This window comes from Fusarium poae (assembly GCF_019609905.1).
Source record: "Fusarium poae strain DAOMC 252244 chromosome Unknown contig_1, whole genome shotgun sequence".
In the NCBI taxonomy this organism is placed as follows: Eukaryota; Fungi; Ascomycota; class Sordariomycetes; order Hypocreales; family Nectriaceae; genus Fusarium; species Fusarium poae.
In genome coordinates, this window is record NW_025408659.1 from 1,101,751 (window position 1) to 1,121,477 (window position 19,727).

At 47.5% G+C, this 19,727-nt stretch overlaps 4 protein-coding genes across 4 annotated transcripts; 2 read left to right on the forward strand and 2 right to left on the reverse strand.

Moving 5' to 3' along the window:
* Positions 1–3,818: 3,818 nt before the first annotated feature.
* Positions 3,819–4,668, reverse strand: FPOAC1_013113 (uncharacterized protein; the record flags this gene model as incomplete). Its single annotated transcript, XM_044857455.1, has 2 exons — positions 3,819–4,365; positions 4,661–4,668. 2 exons carry the CDS (start codon positions 4,666–4,668, stop codon positions 3,819–3,821), a joined length of 555 nt encoding a protein of 184 aa, XP_044701638.1.
* Positions 4,669–13,126: 8,458 nt separating this feature from the next.
* Positions 13,127–13,733, reverse strand: FPOAC1_013114 (uncharacterized protein; the record flags this gene model as incomplete). The annotated part of the gene is made up of 2 exons (XM_044857456.1): positions 13,127–13,461; positions 13,505–13,733. 2 exons carry the CDS (start codon positions 13,731–13,733, stop codon positions 13,127–13,129), a joined length of 564 nt encoding a protein of 187 aa, XP_044701639.1.
* Positions 13,734–14,424: 691 nt separating this feature from the next.
* On the forward strand, positions 14,425–14,905 carry FPOAC1_013115 (uncharacterized protein; the record flags this gene model as incomplete). The annotated part of the gene is made up of 3 exons (XM_044857457.1): positions 14,425–14,584; positions 14,644–14,729; positions 14,891–14,905. 3 exons carry the CDS (start codon positions 14,425–14,427, stop codon positions 14,903–14,905), a joined length of 261 nt encoding a protein of 86 aa, XP_044701640.1.
* A 2,613-nt stretch (positions 14,906–17,518) lies between these two features.
* Positions 17,519–19,387, forward strand: FPOAC1_013116 (uncharacterized protein; the record flags this gene model as incomplete). Its single annotated transcript, XM_044857458.1, has 5 exons — positions 17,519–17,645; positions 17,694–17,753; positions 18,026–18,549; positions 18,613–18,787; positions 18,864–19,387. 5 exons carry the CDS (start codon positions 17,519–17,521, stop codon positions 19,385–19,387), a joined length of 1,410 nt encoding a protein of 469 aa, XP_044701641.1.
* Between the last annotated feature and the right edge of the window lie 340 nt (positions 19,388–19,727).

Here is a 19,727-nt window from a genome sequence, read left to right on the forward strand (position 1 = left end):
AAGGATAGCCTGATAGTTCGGTGACGTCCATATATCGAACGATATCGATATATTGCTGTGGGCCGTTTGCATTTCTTGACGCAGGCTGTCCTTTCGTGCCTCAAAGGCCTCTATTATCCATCTGCGAACCACTAGTCTCGCCTTTGGAAGGAGTGTTGTCAGGCCAGGGAAAATATAGAAGAGGAGTTCGCGAAAGTAGAGGTTCTCGATTTGAAAGAAGGCGATGTGGCAATAGACGATCCATCGAATAAGAAGTTCCTTGAACTCGTCAAATCGGCGTTTGAATACAAGGGTGGATATGTTGTTGAAGTCGACGATTGATGGCTGCGATGGGTGACGCTTCGCATGTCTGCGCTCACCAGTCTCCCTATCGATTTGGTGTTTCGATTCCAGATGGTCCAAGGCAGTACAGTTGCCCTTGCCGGAAATAGGAAGTCCCTGTTGGCGCTGCTGTTGTTCGCACAGATAACAGTACCAGAACCTCTTCGTCAGGTCCTGCTTGAGTTGTATGTCTTCACCATACTGCCAGACGACTGATGTCCTTTTCTTGGTGTGCTTTTGGGACTTTGCCACAACAACATAGTGTACATATTGCTTCCCATTCAGCTTGAATTCGTCGGGCTCAATCAGAATTCCGTCGAGGTCGTTTGGGCGAGGACTAATATACGTTGGAGCAAGAATAACTCTGTCAGAATCAGGACGGCGACCGCTGGCAGCACCGAAATAGCTGGAGATAGTGGCCATGGTGTAGCTGGTGAGTGGACTGTTCAGACACGTTTGCCACAGTAGAAGGACTGCTGAAGTCGCGAACGACGCGTTTGCCTCCATGCTTTTAATAGCACAGCAATCTGCGCGCGTTGGATGTTAACCCAATAGCGGAACGATGGTTCGCGCGTCATGTCGACGGGAGCTGCGACGGGAGACCCCTCATGACCACTCAATTAGGCTTAGCTCTTACCTTATCAGGTTAGACCATTGGAGCTCCAGGAGCTGGTTGCCAATCAATCCAATCCAGTCCAAATCTTCGAGAAACCCAAATCCAGTCCAGTCATTTTCCGACAAATCCAGTCCAATCCAAATTGCCTCCAATCCAATAACATCACTGTCTTCCATCCCTCCCACCTCGATCACATCCTCAACAACACCCGCCCCTTCAATTGCTTCGTTTGGCTCTGAAATTGTGTCACCAGCCGCTAAAGCCTCTGCCAGCGTCATAAATTTCTTATTGGGGTTCGGTACCGCCTTTCTCTTCTTACCTCTACTCAACCGGCCAACTTCCTCCTCCAGGCTGGCTATTCTGGTGCTCAAAGAGGCGATCTTGGACTCTTGGGCTTCAAACCCTTTTGATATCACAGAATACCGCCTTCTGGTAGAGGGGCTCTTGTTCTTCCCCAGGTCTCTGATGTGACGGCTGGTCTTTGGCGTATTATCAGAGTCGACTTGCCCGTCTCTGTGGCCGTCTGATCCAGGCGTCGTTTCCTTCTTGTCTGGCTGAATCTCAGGATGCATGAGCGCTTTCCGTCGTGAGATCGGCCAGTTTCCAGTCACTCTCCAGCCCGAAAGGATGTTTTTCTTCGTCATACCCACTTCCCTGGCTTTGGCATAAGCCTTGATGAAGTTGACCTTGTCCACCGGCGCAGAATCCGTCAGGCTTGCCAGTTTTTGGAGTTCTTTTCGATATGCAGCCTTGGATGCGTTGAAAACACCATTATCCAGTGGCTGTAGGCCATGAGAGCAATGTGCAGGCAGGTAACAGCAATATACGTTGTTCAAAAAACACGTGGCCATCCACTCATCCTGGATTTTCAGTCAGCGGTATTTCTGATCGAGAACAGGTAGACACCCACAGATACATGGCTCCCATGGCCATCTAATATTATGAGCCTTGCATCTGACTCATTTGCTGGCTGAGTTTGGGGCAGATAAACCTCTTTGAGCCACTCGACCGCGATATGGTTGTCTGTCCAGCCGTTATCGGACGTGATATAATACCAGTCGGCGATCTTGTTAAACTCATCAATAAACCACTGCTTCTGAAGTTCTTTGCCCTTGAAGATAATTCCCGGCTTTAGAAGACGGCCATCTGCAGTGACGGCTTCGATAAAACTAGTCCAAGTGCGGGACTGCGAGCCTTTGAGGAAGGCCTTCCTCCTGGGATCGCTACTGCCAATTACCAAGGAATCCAAACCTAGATTTGCAATTTGTTGGTAAGTCTTGTATCAGAAGTGGTCAGTACTCACCAAATCCAGCCATGATACCGCCCTCGTCAACATTAACCGTGTTCTCAGGCTTGATCCAGCCATATTCTCTCTCCCGGATATCAAAGTACCAATTGACAGCCATTGGGGTAAAAGAATTGAACCTTGCAGCTTCCTGGCGTTTTCCTACCTTCGTATCGATCTCTGGATGGCGTTTAATAAACCTGGCTAGCCAGTGTACACCGATAGAGCCTTTCCCGGCCCTGCTGTCTCAACAGGGCAGCTACGGTGGCGCGAACTTGACTGTGGGAAGGAGCATAGCCCAAGGCCTCTTGTCGAAGTATCCATGTAACTAATCTAGCCTCTTGGGATTTGTATAACAGCTGGGCAGGTTGGGTGACCTCGGACTTTGACGGTAGGCCTCTTAATCGGTCAGACAGAGTGGTTTGGGGCATTCCATGCTTCTGGGCGGCCTGGTGCTGCGAGAGGTGATTATCTGTAACATCCAGTATAGCTTCAATGACATCATTCTCTGTATAAGACTGTTGAGGCATTTTCAAGGCGATTAAAGGAAGCTGCTACAGATAAAAGTTTGATGAAATTTCGGGGAGGCTGGGTGATGAAGGAGACATTTCGAGAAATTTTACATTAGTGCCATGCGACCAAACTGCTTGTGTAAAATACAAATGAACATGCCAATATGAAACAACATGAAACTCTCAGTAAGACACAATCTGTTCCATGTAAATAACTTCAATTTTGGCCAAGCACTGTGCAAGCGAAGTTGGACATTTTGTATGGGGAATTTCTTTTTTCGCTGACCGGTAGGTGGGTATGACCGGCAGGTGGGTACTGCATGGTACCGAATTAGGCTTTTTCGTGGAGTCGCAGTGCTTGCAGTACCAAATTTCATGGTATGAGCTAGGTATCGCGAGCTTTCTCCCCTCTCTCTTCATAAGGGCCACGCGCCTCGTTCCAAGTGCTTTTATTCGTACGGCCTTTGGCGCGCTTGCCAGCCCGATCAGAGGGAGAGCGATCCAATGTGCGCTTCGCGGGAACGGGAGAAGCAGGCGAAGCAGGCGAAGCAGGCGAAGCAGGCGAAGCAGGCCCCAAGAGCTCATCAGAAGGCTCCGATAACAAGGGAGCGGGCGAAGCTGATGACATGTTGTCGGACAATTAATTCCACAGGGGTCAGTGATGGCACCAGTCAACTGATAAGAATCATCTAAAGAACAGATGAAATTGAACAGCCATGTGTTCAGGCATAGCTATTTAAGCTTGTGTCGTTAGGATTGGAGTCCTTGATGCGACAAGCCGGATGTGAAACCAGAGACACGACTCTAAAGTACAGGCCGCGTTTTATATCCAGGCGCACGAATCTAGTGGTGTTATGCGACACATATTTACTATTAGCACGTTTCTAACTGCGTTGAAGGCATTTGTTTGCGAAATTTTCTTGGTAAGGTACTACGATATTTGGGACTCATCGGCTGTATATGAAACATATGAAACCGACTGAAACATATGAAACTGGGGGAGTTACTGTTTCATACGAAACCGGGTCCATGAACTGTTTTAGTTTCATATGAAACAGTATGAAACAACACGCGTGGCTATCCATCACTGCTCAAAGGTAGTAAAGGGGAGATTAGAATCAACGATATAACCAACAGAGAGCTCTCTAATCCGTGCCATCTTTGCTCGAGGAAGAAGGAAGGAAGAAGAGGCGGGCCGTTTCTTGGATGCATTTCTCTGGAGATTGATAACTGAAGAGTCACCAGATGAACCCGCTTCAAAGGTCTCGGTGATCCCGTGAGCTCTAAGAACCGTTGGTGATAGCCCGGAAATGAGAAGTACCACGAACTTGAAAAGATGAGCTGATGCCGATGATGTCGACTGAGCATTAAAAAATCGCGGTGCACCCTTATCATCGCAGAACCGGCAACACCAGATATCCCCACTGGACGTATTGTCTTTCCTCAACTCTGCTAGGAACCAGCCATAGTTTCCAATCCAGCTTCGCCTGCCCCAAATGATCTTGCAAAGGTCATCAACAGATGAATCGGCAGTCGAGGCCAAAGCTAAAGCTGTATCATACTGCTTAGCGATGACCTTAGACCGGGACCCGAGACGAGAAAATGTGGGTGGTGGCGGCGATAACGAAGGGCTACCTATAGGGTTAGAAGTCGGAAAAGAATGTAACTAACGAGACTTAATGTTGTGGGCCCTATGAGGCGTATCCTCCCGGGCGGAATAAATTCATTTATTCATTCATACAATTAAGGACATCAAGGCGCACGCGATCCGTTCAATAGATTCAAGTGCTCAATACTGTAGCAAGTAAAACTAACTGGAATTCAATTTCCCTCAATTTAACGTTTTACTAGTAGTTAATCAATAACGTTATTTCATTATTAATATGACATCCGTCATATATTTGTATAGCCTTGACTCAATCTCACCATGTCATACAGGCTGGTCCTCTACAACAGGCTTTCTATCCATACTCCATACTCCATACAGTGCCTTATGGAATATGGAATGCAACCCATATGGAAACAAAGAAATGACGTCATTTATATTATTAGCTAAACCGAATCTGGGTTGGAGCTCTGCCAGTCAGCCGAATCATCTAACCCCTCTACGTTGTTGTCCATAATACCTTCCGCTTTAAGTAAATCTTTATCAATCATCTGGAGGATATCGACAAGATCCTTCCCAGAAGCCCGTATACTCTTAGCAGCTGGGTCAAAGAGAAGTGGCTTGGCGATAGCGGAAGACGCGTTTGGCTAAGGGAAAAGCTCCATTCCGCCAAAGGCAAGGTCCATATCTCGATGGATGCATGGACATCTGAAGAAGGGACAAACTATCTTGCCGTTGTCGCTCACTTCCTAGATGAGCGCCACAAGCTGCAGACAGCTCTTCTAGGCATCCGCTGGATCTCTGTGTATTTCATGATTGAACGAGCCCTGAAGCTCCGCCACGCCATTGATCTATTCTTTCTCAATTATCGCCACATCGGCGCCGAAGGATACGATATCTCACAAGATATCCTGACTGCGCAGGATTGGGTCGATCTCGACCACTTCCTCAATATCCTCAAACCTTTCAAGGATCTAACAAAACGCATGGAAGGTCGGGCGAACAGGGCTGGCTCGGAAGGATCACATGGCTCACTGCACGAGATTATCGAGTCACTAGATGTGCTTTTCAAGAAGTTCTAATATGCTGGGAAGTTTGCAGATGATCACCCTGACGTAGCGTCAACATACTATTCCCATGCCATTGATGCTGCTCGTATCAAGCTTGAGGAATATTTTGGCCTTACTGATGCCACCCCTGTATACCGGTGTGTAGTTGCCCTGCATCCGGCCAACAAGTTTACTTATTTCGAGCTTGAATGGAGTTACAATAGGCAATGGGTCAGTGGCGCAAGGAGAGTGGTACAGGAGGTATTCGCACAATACGAGGTAGCAGCTGCGGAAGCGGATCTAATGGACAGAGCACGACAGGAGGAGGAGCCGGAGGAGCCGGAGGAGGAGGCTGTTGTTGGACAACAGTATGACTCTTGATCCACTTCAGCAAGCTCGTAAACGTCGTCAGAGGCTGGCTGTCACCGCGACGTCAGCTACGTAAAATTGACGTCTGAGCTAGATGAGTTTATGGCAAGGACTAATAAGGCTGATCTGGATGTTGAGGATCCTCTGGAGTGGTGGGTTCGCCATGCATCTGACTATCCTATCCTGGCGAAGATGGCGTTTGAGTTGTTCAGTTGCCCAGCAATGAGCACTGAGTGTGAGCGCGTCTTCTCACAGACAAACAAGGTCACCGCGGATGAACAGAACCAGCTCAGTTCGGACACAGTGGCAGCGATTGAATGCCAGAAGCACTTGCTTCGAAGCGGAATGTTGGCTTAGACTCCCTACCGCCGTAGCCATACAGGGAATGGAAAATAGTCGAGTAATGTCATCTGGTGGACAAAAGATTAACCAGTGAACCGTGCGAGCGTGCATGTCCCATAAAAACACACCGTGCCACCCCTACTTCAACTCAATCAACACCCCAGATTGAGTTGATCGCCACCTTAATCGATTGAAACGATTTTCTGCACCCTACACTCATCTGATCTGCCACAAGCCTAAATACCGATATTGACATATCATTGTCATCCTACAAGGGTTGTTTCTCAGCTTACGCCATGCATGCTTCAACGCTGATGTTGACTCAGAAAAGCACGAGACGTCCCTTTTAGTTAGGAAAAATGCCCCTCAAAGTAGAAAAGATCAGCACTATAGTGGCGGTTACAATCGCCACACCAGCCCATCATCTCTTTAGGACCCAAAGTTGTTCCTTTTAACGTGTTTGATGAGTAAACCAATCAATGATAAAGTACGTAGAGAGACTTGTGGCGCGACTGAAAGTGTCATATAAAGCAATGTACCCCTTATACTTAAAAGATACGCGTTTTGTCTTAAGGATTACTGCAAGTATTCTGCAAAAAAATATCCCGCACTTGTAGCCTCTATGTATACAGCTAATCAGCCACTTTTGATTGAATATCTCAGCCACACGCTAAAAGGAACAACTTTCGGTCTTAAAGAGATACCTGACCCTCCAAGTCACACAGTGTCACAGCCTGAGCCTGATCCTGATCCTGGGGCGCTATAGCTATATATATGAGAATGCAGTGTAAGGTCAGGGACCTTACATCCTAGTCTTTTGCCATTTTAGTGCAGCGGGTAAGGCCCTGAATGCATCCAGGGACCCTGGCCGTGACATACAGAACTTTCAGCTTTCAACTCAACTGTCATGTATATTTCGGCTTCTTCATTCCATTCAAGGTGGGCCTAAATAGACGTCTATCCATTCTACGAGAAGCTGTGTAGATGGAAATGGAATGGACCGCCAGCCTGTTCATAACAGACTGTTTTCAGATTTTTTAAACTTATATAATACTAGTTTTAGTATATGGCACGGTGTGGTGTTTTCAGACCTTCGGAATGTAATTTTAACCACCAGTGCAAATATGCATGACGAGTCAGCCACCTCCGGTCACCCTATGATTAAACCTAAGAACATTTATAAATACTGCCTCTACCTCCTCTTTTTATCTTTCTATTCTCTTCATCCTCATTACCTACTTCTTTCAGTATCTTGCAACCCCGCTAACGTAATCCATAAGCGAGCGCCGCACACAAGCGAGTGCCGCACTTAACCTATACACCTTAAACCTTGTTTCTTAAAAATATATGAAAAATCGAAATCATGCTTAAAATAGCTAAGATTCTAGTAAATTATAAATAAGTGACGAAATTAGTTATGTTATCTGTCTATAAATTCTTAAAAATTCCTATATAGCTAAAACCTCAGAAATCTATTTATACTGTGCTATACACTGTATGATTAGACTTTTCTACAGAAAGAGATCTTTTTAAAAACCTAACAAAGCTATATTTCAATAACACCATGTTACGACCAACAGGTCCTTATGCACGCGGAATAAGCACCCCACTTTTCGCTCCAATCATCAACTACCTACCCTGTAGAAGTCGAATGCACGCCATTCGACTTGCATATTGTCAAGCGCACGCCATTCGGCTTGCATATTGTCGAACCGACCTCGTTCGATTTGCATACCTCCAAGTATATATACATTCTCTTAGCACTAGATAGAACTTAGCTCACTAGCTATCAACAAAACTTCTTTACCTGAATACGCCTTACCCGCACTATTCATTATTAAGAGACGTGACACTTCGCTACCGCTCAGTGACAACGCCCTACGCATCTGCCAACATAAACCTAGTACGGACTAGTTTATCCCTTGGGAATCACAACCGTCACACGTTGATAGCTCTTGTTCAGACCGTACCGCGTTAACACTGAGCAATAACATACTGTCAAGATGTCCAGCAACAACACCAACAACGCTCCAGCTCCCCCTTACACAGGACCACCCCCAAGCACCGCCGAAATGATGGCTGAACTTCAGCTACTCCGGAACACCGTACGCACCCTGCAGGCACGGGTCACTGAACTACCTGCAGTGGCACCCCCGGTCAACCCTGTGGACAACCAGCGGGACCTTGGAGAAGTCATCAAGCCAACTCCCCCGGAGCCATTCAAGGGAAAGGCAGCGGACGTCATACCATTCCTGACACGAATGAAAGGATACTTCCGCCTGTTCCCACGCAAACTGGATACAGCAGCCAAGAAGATGCTATACACCGCACCACTGATCCAGGGAGACGCCAAAGACTGGTTCGAACCCATCTGGAAGGATTACCTTGAGAACGAATACAATCAGCAGGACCAGGAAACACAGAATATCTTCGCAGACTGGCTTAATTTCGAGGCACTCCTTAAGGACAACTTTGGAGTCATCAATGAAGAACGACAAGCCGCCGCTGAAATCCTGGCCCTCAAACAACACGGCTCATGCGCAGCTCACTCAGCCAAGTTTCGACAGCTCGCAGCCAAAACAGAATGGGACGACGAAGCACTCATGGAAATATACTACCGCAGCCTTAAAGAAGAAGTCAAAGATGAACTATACAAAGCCGACAGACCCGACAACCTCACGGAGTATATCACCATGGCCGTCAAAATTGACGAACGACAGTATGAACGCAGAAAGGAGAAATCCAGTGCCGGCAGGAAAGGGAGTAATTACAACCCATACTACCCTAATCAGCATAACCGCCGCAATCAAACAACTGGACCCCGAAACGGCAGCAACCAAGGAGGGACACAGCAAAATGACACCTCCTATGGCAGCCACTCCGGCCCAATGACTATTGGAGCCACTCGAGCATACAGGCCACCAACTTGCTGGAACTGTGGCAGGAAGGGACACAAAGAAACGGATTGCTATAACCCTGTGAAGACTAACCAGAAGTACCGACCGGTACCTGAAGGAAGGAACGTACGAAATACTAACTTACAGGAGAACGAAGCGCAAATGGCAATTCGCACTACACGACGAACCAATGCCACCACACAGGTAACTCGCAAGAACTGGCAACCAGTGCCTGAGCACCCAACCATGGAACAACAAGGAAGCAGGATTGCTGTGACCAGAAGAGGCAAGAGCGCCCCTGACACGGGATCGACCAAGCAAGCCCCAGGTAGCAACCTGCACGATCAAAAGATAGGCAACATTCCCGTCAGGACAACAAGACCGGGATCCAATCTGCACTACGAGGACCCTAACTTCGTTAGCGCACGACAAGCAACAAAGGAACTCGACAACGAACGAGCCATCGAAGAGTGGAGACAGAACACAAGGAGAGATCCAGACAGGAGAGACACTCCAAACCCCCAGGAACTAAGACTCATCGAGCAAGAAAACGCACGGGATAACCAACTCGCGTCAGAACATCAAGAAGTACTGAGCCGAGAACACCGATGCCCACACAACGAACAATGTCTAGACGAAGAATGCGACTTACGTCACCCTGGCCAACAGGGAAAAGACAACAGCCTGCTGTACTGGTAGAGCCACAGCACGGCGATGAGAGCAGAAGGGTTACAACAACACCCTCAAGAGCTCTACGAACGACCAAGAATGGTCAACGGACCTGCCTAGAACTGAAAGTACGAATCAGGGGAACATGGCTAACCGCTCTTGTGGATAGCGGAGCTGACGTCAATGCAATCGACCCTCGCACGGTCAATCGCTTGAAGCTACCATGGAAAGACAAGACCCATCCTTACCCGATGAGGAACTTGGAAGGTCAACTATTTGACTACGAAGGAGGACTTATCACTCGCGAGATTGATCACCTCAAAATGTTTGTCGGAACTCGAAGACAAAACATTGACCTCGACATCATCCCCACACCAGGACACGACCTGATGCTAGGATACCCATGGCTACAACGCTATAACCCCCACGTCGACTGGAGGACTGGCCAGATCAGCGGTTACGCTGACCCCTCCGACGACGAGGCCGCAGATTCAGAAACAGACGATGAATTGAGATCTCAAACTTCGACCGACACCCACGGCGAAGAACGGCGTGAACAGAGAATTCACCCACCTCCAAACGGAGTACGACACAAGCAAGCACAAGGCAGGGCGAGACGAGTCAGAAGGACCCTCGCATCATTTGGGAATCAGTTAAGAACACTGAACGAACGACTAGAACAACAGCCAGAAACGACAGACAGGCTTAGGAACGTACCAGAGGAGTACCGCATCTACGATAGGCTATTTAAGGAGGAGCTCGATACGAAGGTGCCGCAGCATTCACGCTGGGACCACGAGATCTGCCTCACATCAGATGAACTACCCTTCCAGAAGATTTACAACCTTAACGAGATGGAACTCACCACTCTCAAGGAATACCTGGAAGAGGAACTACGAAAGGGTAACATACGAGAATCCTCATCCGCTGCAGGATTTCCTGTTATGTTCGTACCCAAGAAAAATGGAAAACTACGACTTGTTGTGGATTACAGAAGGTTGAACGCTCTCACCATCAAGGACCGGACACCACTTCCGCTCATCACGGAACTCAAGGACCGCCTGCAAGGAAAACAAGTTTTTACTGCCCTTGACCTCAAAGGAGCTTACAACCTGATCCGCATCAAGGAAGGCGACGAATGGAAGACCGCCTTTAGAACGAAATTCGGATTGTTCGAATACCTGGTCATGCCTTTTGGACTCACCAATGCTCCGGCAACATTCCAAAGGATGATCAACAATGTTCTACGACAATATCTCGACGTCTTTGTGGTATGCTACCTGGATGATATCCTAATCTTCTCAGATAACGATGAAGAACACAAGGAACACGTCCACAAGGTCCTCAAAGCACTCCAAGACGCCAATCTTCTAGTAGAACCAGAGAAGAGCCACTTCCATGTTACAGAAGTTGACTTTCTCGGACATACCATCTCACCAGGAGAAATCCGAATGGACCGAAAGAAGATCGCAGCAGTACGAGATTGGCCAATACCAACAACAGTCAAGGAAGTACAAAGCTTCTTAGGATTCGCCAACTACTACCGACGCTTTATTAGAGACTTCAGCAAGATCGCAAACCCACTTACGGAACTCACGAAGAAGGACCGCAAGTTCGTTTGGATCAAGGACGCGCAAGATGCATTCGAGAGATTACGCGACGCCATCCTCGAAGAACCAGTTTTGATCATGTTTGACCCCACGAAGGAGATTGAGTTAGAAACGGACTCATCGGACTTCGCCTTGGGAGGACAGATCGGTCAACGAGATGACAACGGAAAGCTACATCCGATAGCCTTTTACTCTCACAAACTACACGGAGCTGAACTCAATTACCCCATCTACGACAAAGAATTCCTAGCCATCGTCAATTGTTTTTAAGGAATTTCGACACTACCTTATGGGAAGCCTCCACCAGATCAAGGTCTACACCGACCATCAGAACATTTCGCACTTCGCCACCACTCAAGAGCTGAACCGACGACAACTTCGTTACGCAGAGTATCTATGCGAGTTTGATTTCACAATCATCCATCGCAAGGGATCAGACAATGGACGCGCAGACGCCATCAGCAGAAGACCAGATTACGACACTGGCATCACGAAAGCCAAGGAACAAGTCCTTGAGCTCAACGGAAAGGGAGAATACCAGTTCACCCAACCGGCACGAACAATCGCACGAACGATGCGAGGAACCCCGGATCCAGGAGATCACGAGGACCAAGAACAACGAAAACAGACAGTACGGGAAATACACGAACATCCCCTACATGGACATCAGGGTGTCACAAAGACCCTCAAGCGATTACAGAGCCATTACGATTGGCCCAACATGAGGAGACTAGTCGAAACTGTCATCAAACAATGCGACGTTTGCATGAGGACTAAGTCACAAAGGCATAAGCCTTACGGAACACTACAAGCACTCCCAGTTGCTCAGAGACCTTGGGATTCGATCACGATGGACTTCATTACCAAGTTACCCTTGTCAGAAGAACCCTCAACCGGCATCTTTTATGACAGTATCATGGTCATCGTGGATCGTCTTACGAAATTTTCTTATTATCTACCATACAGAGAAGCAACAGACGCAGAAGAGCTCGCGTACGTCTTCTATAGGCATGTTGTCAGCATACATGGCCTACCACGAGAGATCCTATCCGACAGAGGACCGACATTCGCCGCCAAGTTCTGGCAAGCACTCATGTCCCATCTAGGACTCAACCACCGACTTACCACGGCATTCCGACCACAAGCGGACGGACAGACCGAACGAATGAATCAAGTTTTGGAACAGTATCTACGATGCTATATCAACTACGAACAAAATGATTGGGTTGAAAAGCTACCAGTTGCACAACTAGCTTACAACACCGCCTACAACGAAAGCACGAGATTGACACCAGCTTACGCCAACTTTGGATTCACACCCGACAGTTATCACGCCGCCCGTGAAACCCCGACAATCAACCCTGCCGCACAAATCAAGGCAGAAGATATGAAGAATCTACACGAAGAAATGAAGAAGGAACTGGAATTTGTCAGAAAACGGATGACAAAGTACTATAACACGAAAAGGATTGAGAGACCAACCTTCAAGGAGGGAGAGATGGTCTACCTATCGACAAAAAACATTACAACAAAACGGCCGACACACAAGCTCGACTTCAAGTTCATCGGACCTTACAAAATCCTACGAAAAATCTCAGAAAACAACTACGAACTGGACCTGCCACCGAAGGTCAGGATCCATCCAATCTTTCACATTTCCTTACTCGAATCAGCCGCCGACACGATTCAAGTCAAGATCGGCAACGAACCAGAAGAAATCGACGGACCGGAAACCTACGAAGCCGAAGCAATCAGAGATATGCAGAAAATCGACGGAAAAACAATGTATTTGGTGAAATGGAAAAACTACCCGGAAAACGAAAACACATGGGAACCACCAAAACACCTGATTAATGCTCAACGACTCCTGAAGAACTTCCACCAGCCCCAAGGAAGAAAGAATCGGGAACGGAACTCCAGTCAATAACATCATTACCCTCAAGCAACTGGATGTCATTCAAAGCAGAAGACTCAGCCGCCTGACGATCGGAGGATTCCTGCGCCTCTGAGGCCTCCAATTCATCCAAATCCTCACATCCCCGACGCACCATCTCGGCAGCTTTCTCACGCAAATGTTTTTCCTGACAACGTAACCTCTGGAGACGAGCCAAGGCATCCTGAAGATCTGCCTCCGCCTGCTCCTTTTGCTCATCAATACGATCCTTTTCACGAGATACTCGCGCAACTGCAAATTAGCGATATAACTACACATTCATTCGAAAACCCACAAGATTGAGACGACACACCGCCGAAGTCACAGTTAAAGTACTTTTTGGACACACAGAAATCGCAGCGCTGCTTTCCCTCAGAAACAACGCAATGAGGACGCTCCGCACGAAAACACGCCGAACAACGGGGCATCTCGAAACCGAATTTGTGAATCAAGTTGGAAATATCTTCACGGCGTTCAGCAGCCACCTTGGGACGATTAGTACGCTTGGAAACACGGCTCGACATGACAAGCAACAAGGAAAAATAATTACAGGAAGAAGTTTGGAGCCAACACAAGGCTTAGCGCTCGGTCGCTTTACAGGCCTTGAGGGCAAGACCTTGAAAGAGGGAGAGATCGTGTTACGACCAACAGGTCCTTATGCACGCGGAATAAGCACCCCACTTTTCGCTCCAATCATCAACTACCTACCCTGTAGAAGTCGAATGCACGCCATTCGACTTGCATATTGTCAAGCGCACGCCATTCGGCTTGCATATTGTCGAACCGACCTCGTTCGATTTGCATACCTCCAAGTATATATACATTCTCTTAGCACTAGATAGAACTTAGCTCACTAGCTATCAACAAAACTTCTTTACCTGAATACGCCTTACCCGCACTATTCATTATTAAGAGACGTGACACTTCGCTACCGCTCAGTGACAACGCCCTACGCATCTGCCAACATAAACCTAGTACGGACTAGTTTATCCCTTGGGAATCACAACCGTCACACACCACGTATATTATCTTATTATGTATTTTTGTTTGATTCTTAGGCATTTTATTTAAAGTAGTGCGATGGTATAAGGTAGGTTATTTTTAGTTATACAGTACAGTGCGGCGTTCGCTTGTCTGCGGCGCTCGCTTATGGATTACGTTAATCTCATTCAATTATATTTTACCATCCCAAAACAATAAATCTACCTCTCTAAAATGAAGTTCCTCTCAGTTCTCGCTATCTTCTCCGGCGTCCTCGCTGCTCCTTCTAATCGTGGTGGCGACGATGATAGCTTCTTTGATCCCTGCCCAACTATCTTTGGGGAGGTTAAGTGCTGTGGTGGTGTTGCTGGTCTTGATGTTAACTGTGTCAATCGTAAGTAATAAGGAAGAATTATCTTTGGACTGTTAGAAAAAGGCTAATTACTAAAACAGCTACTATTGCTCCTACAAGTGTCGATGACTTCAAGGCCAGTTGCGCCAGTGTTGGCAAGAATGCCCGTTGCTCCCTTGCCCCTATAGTAAGTTAACCTTTCTCTACAAACACCTAATGTTAGCAAGGGATAAGTATTTACTAAAATACTCTTGAAGTTTGGAGTGAAAGATCTTTTCTGCAAGGACGTTAAGGATTATTCGCAGACGATGAGTCAAATCGTACACTAATGTCACAGCTCGAAGTCAGACCAACCTACCCTAGAGCCACAAGTGGATCAGATCACGTGGCGATAGCGTTATCGCCGTAACCTTAGTTAGACCGCCAGTCAGATCCTGAACGTAGCTCCTTGAGCTACGTCTTGTTAATAGAGCCTGACCTGCCTGCAGTGCCTATCCGTAGCAATAGAACCTATTCCGCCTAAAGCGTTCCCTGTCTACCTATACCACCGGACTCAGCCCGTGACAACTAAAATGGGATTGCAGGGTTAGCAAATTTGGTTCATATTGTCACAGACCGAGACCGGACCTGCCTACCCTAGAGCTACAAGTGGATTAAATCACGTGGCGATACGTTATCGCTGAGACTTTAGTTCGCCGACTAGATAGATCCTGAACGGTAGCTCCTTGAGCTACGTCTTGTCAATAGAGCCTGACCTGCCTGCAGTGCCTATCCGTAGCAATAGAACCGATCCCGCCAGAAGCGTTCCCCGTTCACCTGTACTACCGAAACCCGCCCGTGACACATATTGTATCATTTGTAGGGACATGACAGGGTTCTCTCGATTTTATAATGCATCGTATTGGCTATCCATGGACCTGGCAAGGTTCTCTTCGTTTTATACTTCCTCTCATTCGTTCATTTCGCAAGCCACTTATCAAGGATCGAGACTACTCTACGGTAGGTCAGCCTATCTAGGTACTATTCACAGGCGATTCATCATAAATCGGCCACCAAAATGGAGATTTTCGCTTAAACTTTTAGGCTGGATCGTCTGAAGTTCGATCGAGTAGCTAATTGGTTAAAAATAACCCCAACCCCACACTTGGGGTTAGCTAGCGTCAGCTTGGGGTTACGTGATGTCACAGGCTGGTCTCGGGAATACAGGTGAACGGGGAACGCTTCAGGCGGAACGGGATCTATTGCTATGGATAGGCACTGCAGGCAGGTCAGGCTCTATTGACAAGACGTAGCTCGAGGAGCTACGTGAAGGTTCTGTCAGGCGGGGTCCCGTAAAAATGACTAAGCACAGTGCGTCTACCCCCTTCCTGCACGCCACAACAAGTGGAATTAGACAATTAAAGCCGAATGCATGTTACAATTGTACTACAATACATCCCTCACTCTGCCCTTCGGCAGAATGACGAGCCTGCTGAGTCTCGCTGTCTTCCTCTATCCTTTTCCAGATCTCTTTGACGCCCCTCCTTCCATTTCTCATGGGGTCGCTCCCTACTTCTTTAAGTACCTGAGCCTCAATAAGATCGTTCCCATTGTTTGAGGATCACCGCTGAATGTCGTTCTTCGGTGAGCGCACTGTGGCCCAGCCTTCGCGTCCTGACGCGACGGCGTTAAAAAGCAAGACAGTGTGTTTTCATCGACTCATAGGTTGAAATCAGGACTAGGCGCACTGTGCTTGGTCATTTTTACGGGACCCGTGAAATGAATAGAATCACGGGTACCCGTGAACCTATTGGCTCCCGTCAACATCGTATACATAACGTAAGCTGAAAAATAGCCTTTGTAGGATGACAATGATATGCCGTGTCATATATAGCAGGCACTATTAAGAGGGGTATAGGTAAGTTAACTTATCAGTTAAACCAATAGGTGACCAGATTTAGCTTGTTAATACTGATCACTGATCGATAGCCAGGTAACATACTTTTAGCATGAGGGTGTATGTACTACGGTCCACTTACACTCAATGGGATAGAAGACATTCCAGTCCTTAAAATGCTCCAACAGATATTCCATTCCTATCAGCACCCCAGCTACTGGGTATCTTGTCAATGAGATTGAACGGGATAAGCACAGACTTTCGAAGATGGTCCGCTGCGGAAGACGTGGCTTGCACCGAAAAGAACTCCGCTGCGCCTCTCATATCACATCGATTGCAGCACCAGACGTGACCTGTCCATGTGCGTGATGAATACAACGCTAAGGCTTGGATTCCACGGGCCCACTCCTAGCGTCTATTTCCATTGGTGAATTGTGCTGCTTTAGTCATTTAGAGATCACCGTATCGGTCCATCACAGCCTAACCTCGATGGAAGAGCCAGCTGATGACCCTCGAGAATAAAGCCATCAGGAGATTATCAATTCTCACAATGAGACATTCGGCTGCATGTGGCCATTGTCTTAGGTATGAAGGGATGAACCAGCCTCACCGGAAGCGGCTATATTTTCAACCCTTGCAGATAACAATTGAGTCGTAGAGAAAAGTGGGCTCTTTGCAATTCAGATAAACAGTCGATATGTGATCACCGAATCTACTTATGTTTACACCAAAAATACACTAAAATCAAAGTATCCCTCAGTAATTTACCAACCAAAGCACACTTTGCTTCTCAGCAACCCCCCCTACCTGAGGTACGAGGGTTAGGGGGGGGTGAGATTGAACCCCCCCTTAGTAAGGTTTAGGATTCAAGTTTTGTTGAATGTTGGAGGGTTCACCCTCAACAATATGATTAAAGTTTAAAGTCCTAGGAGGAGCCAGTCGAGTATATAAGATCTCAATAGTCCTTCGATTGTGAAAGCATAAAGCAATACACACGATACACCTTCATATCTGACAGCTTTCTTTGTTGTCGGGAAGCCCTTCGTTATCTGTACTAGAACCGAATACCACTCGATCACACAGGAGATCAGGCTTTCGTCATGTCTCAGTCTGAAGATATTCTGAATCAAGACATCTGGCATAGCCGGAACGACATCGTGCCGCCTGCCTCTAACCATGATATCGCCATACACTACAAAAGGGCACAGTCAATTTGTGTCCAAAGTGGTATGCCAACCACACGTATTGGGAGAGATCCAAAAGCTGACGTTCAAGGCCTGTCACAAGATGATATCATGAACCTGACCCCGAAATATTGGGATTTCCATTTCGATTGTGAGTTCGACCACTTTTCGTAAACGTTTGTATAGTTGCTAAAACTGGCAACGAAGTGATTGCTGCTCGCGATATGACTGCGTACATCATCGCGATGATACACATCAATCTTTGCATCGGAACGTTATGCTCGTTCATTCCACGTCGCCCCGATCTACAGCCCCTATTGGACAGACTCTTGAGATTTGAGGTCTGTGGGGGGTTTATGCTAACTGAGGTCGCCCATGGCCTGGATGCTCGGAACCTTGAAACAACAGCAACACTACTTCCAGATGGCTCGTACGATCTGCATACTCCCCATGCCGGGGCTGCAAAGGCAATGCCCCCAAATACGCCTTACTGCGAGATGCCCCGTGTGGCTGTAGTATTTGCTCGCCTTATGGTAGATGAGGAGGACCGCGGTGTGAAGCCATTTCTAGTGTTGTTGAGCGACGCAATGGGTATGCGACCTGGCGTCACATCCCTTATGCTTCCTACAAGGCCGGGCACAAAGCCATTGGATCATTCTTTGACCTCTTTCAATCACGTTTCCCTGCCTTCGACCGCACTGCTCGGCTCTAGCTCTAAGCCAGAGAATGGCCGCATCGAGTTCCTGCGTCATATCCGGCGCGTACCTGTGGGAACAGTGTCCTTTTCTATTCTGGGTATCTCGGCTATCAAAGTCGGGACACGCATCGCAGCTGTCTACAGCGAGAGGAGGACTGTAGCATCGGTCGACGGCGGTAAGGGGCGGAAACGGATCATGGACTTCAGCACTCAGCAAGTTCCAATTGTTGAGGGATGGGTGCATGAAAAAGTCTTGAATGCGTTCGCTCGCTGGACTATAGACATGTGCCCAGATCTGACTGACCCTACACAGCATGCACTGGCTACCATTTTCAAGGCGACGGTGGTCAAGGCCTCTCAAGTCTTAAGGCCACTCGCCGAGAGGTGTGGATGGCAAGGCTTCTTTGCGTTCAACCAGATAAGCGAGCTGGACCTTACATTCCAAGGGAACACCGTCTCCGAAGGCGATACGTTGGTTCTATGCATCCGTACGTTCATTCGCATCTTAACATTGTTGATCAATTTGAAACTCTATAATGTGATAACTAACGGCTTGCTATGTAGGCTTCATGCCAGAAGTATTGGCGGGGAGTTTGGTCCTTCCACAGGCAATTAATAGATCATCTCGCTTAGCACAACGCGAAGAAGATCTAATTAGAGACATGAAATCGCGACTTGAAAGAGTCGGAGGCTACGACAATCATCGCGGTCCTGCCTTCGATCGCTACATTCTGCCTCGGTGCAGATTACTAGCAGAGGCCATTGGGAATCGTATGGCTTACGAGGCGGCTGAGAAGTCGGGCATCTCTTCGGGGGTGCTCACGCTGTATGAGAGGATCTGTATGTGTGAAGACTTAGATCCCCTACCCGCACTTGAGCCCTTGGTCCAGGCACGGGCGCCATCTCGGTCTTGCAGCTCATATAGTGCTGTCCTCGCCCAGATCAGATCAGAGTCTGTTACTCCATCTGAGGTAGACGATTACATAACAGCCCCTATCACCTCCGATAAGTCTTGGGAATCATTCATGAAAGGTCTTCAGATGCTCAAGAGCCCGCTAGACGTGCCGACCTCTCTTTCGAAACTATAGACAACTCCCGGTATATATCGGTATATATATAGGCAGTCCCATCCGGGTCATCGTCAGGATGAAATTGGCTATGCAGACAGGCAGGCAGCACAGCAGCAGATCAAGGACGAAGAAATTCAGCCAAATTACAAATAAGATCAGATTTCAATACACTCTTCTATCAACATCTAGTCAGGTAGTTAACTACTAGATTCCCAATAGTATAGCAATTTTAAGCTTAAGGAAAACGTAGGAAATCAATCCGAGGAAGGCAAGAGCAAGATTCGGGTCCAGTATAAGCAGGACAGGTGTTACGATTGGCCCCTATAGGCAGCTGTAAGCACCACTGTAATTGCTAGCA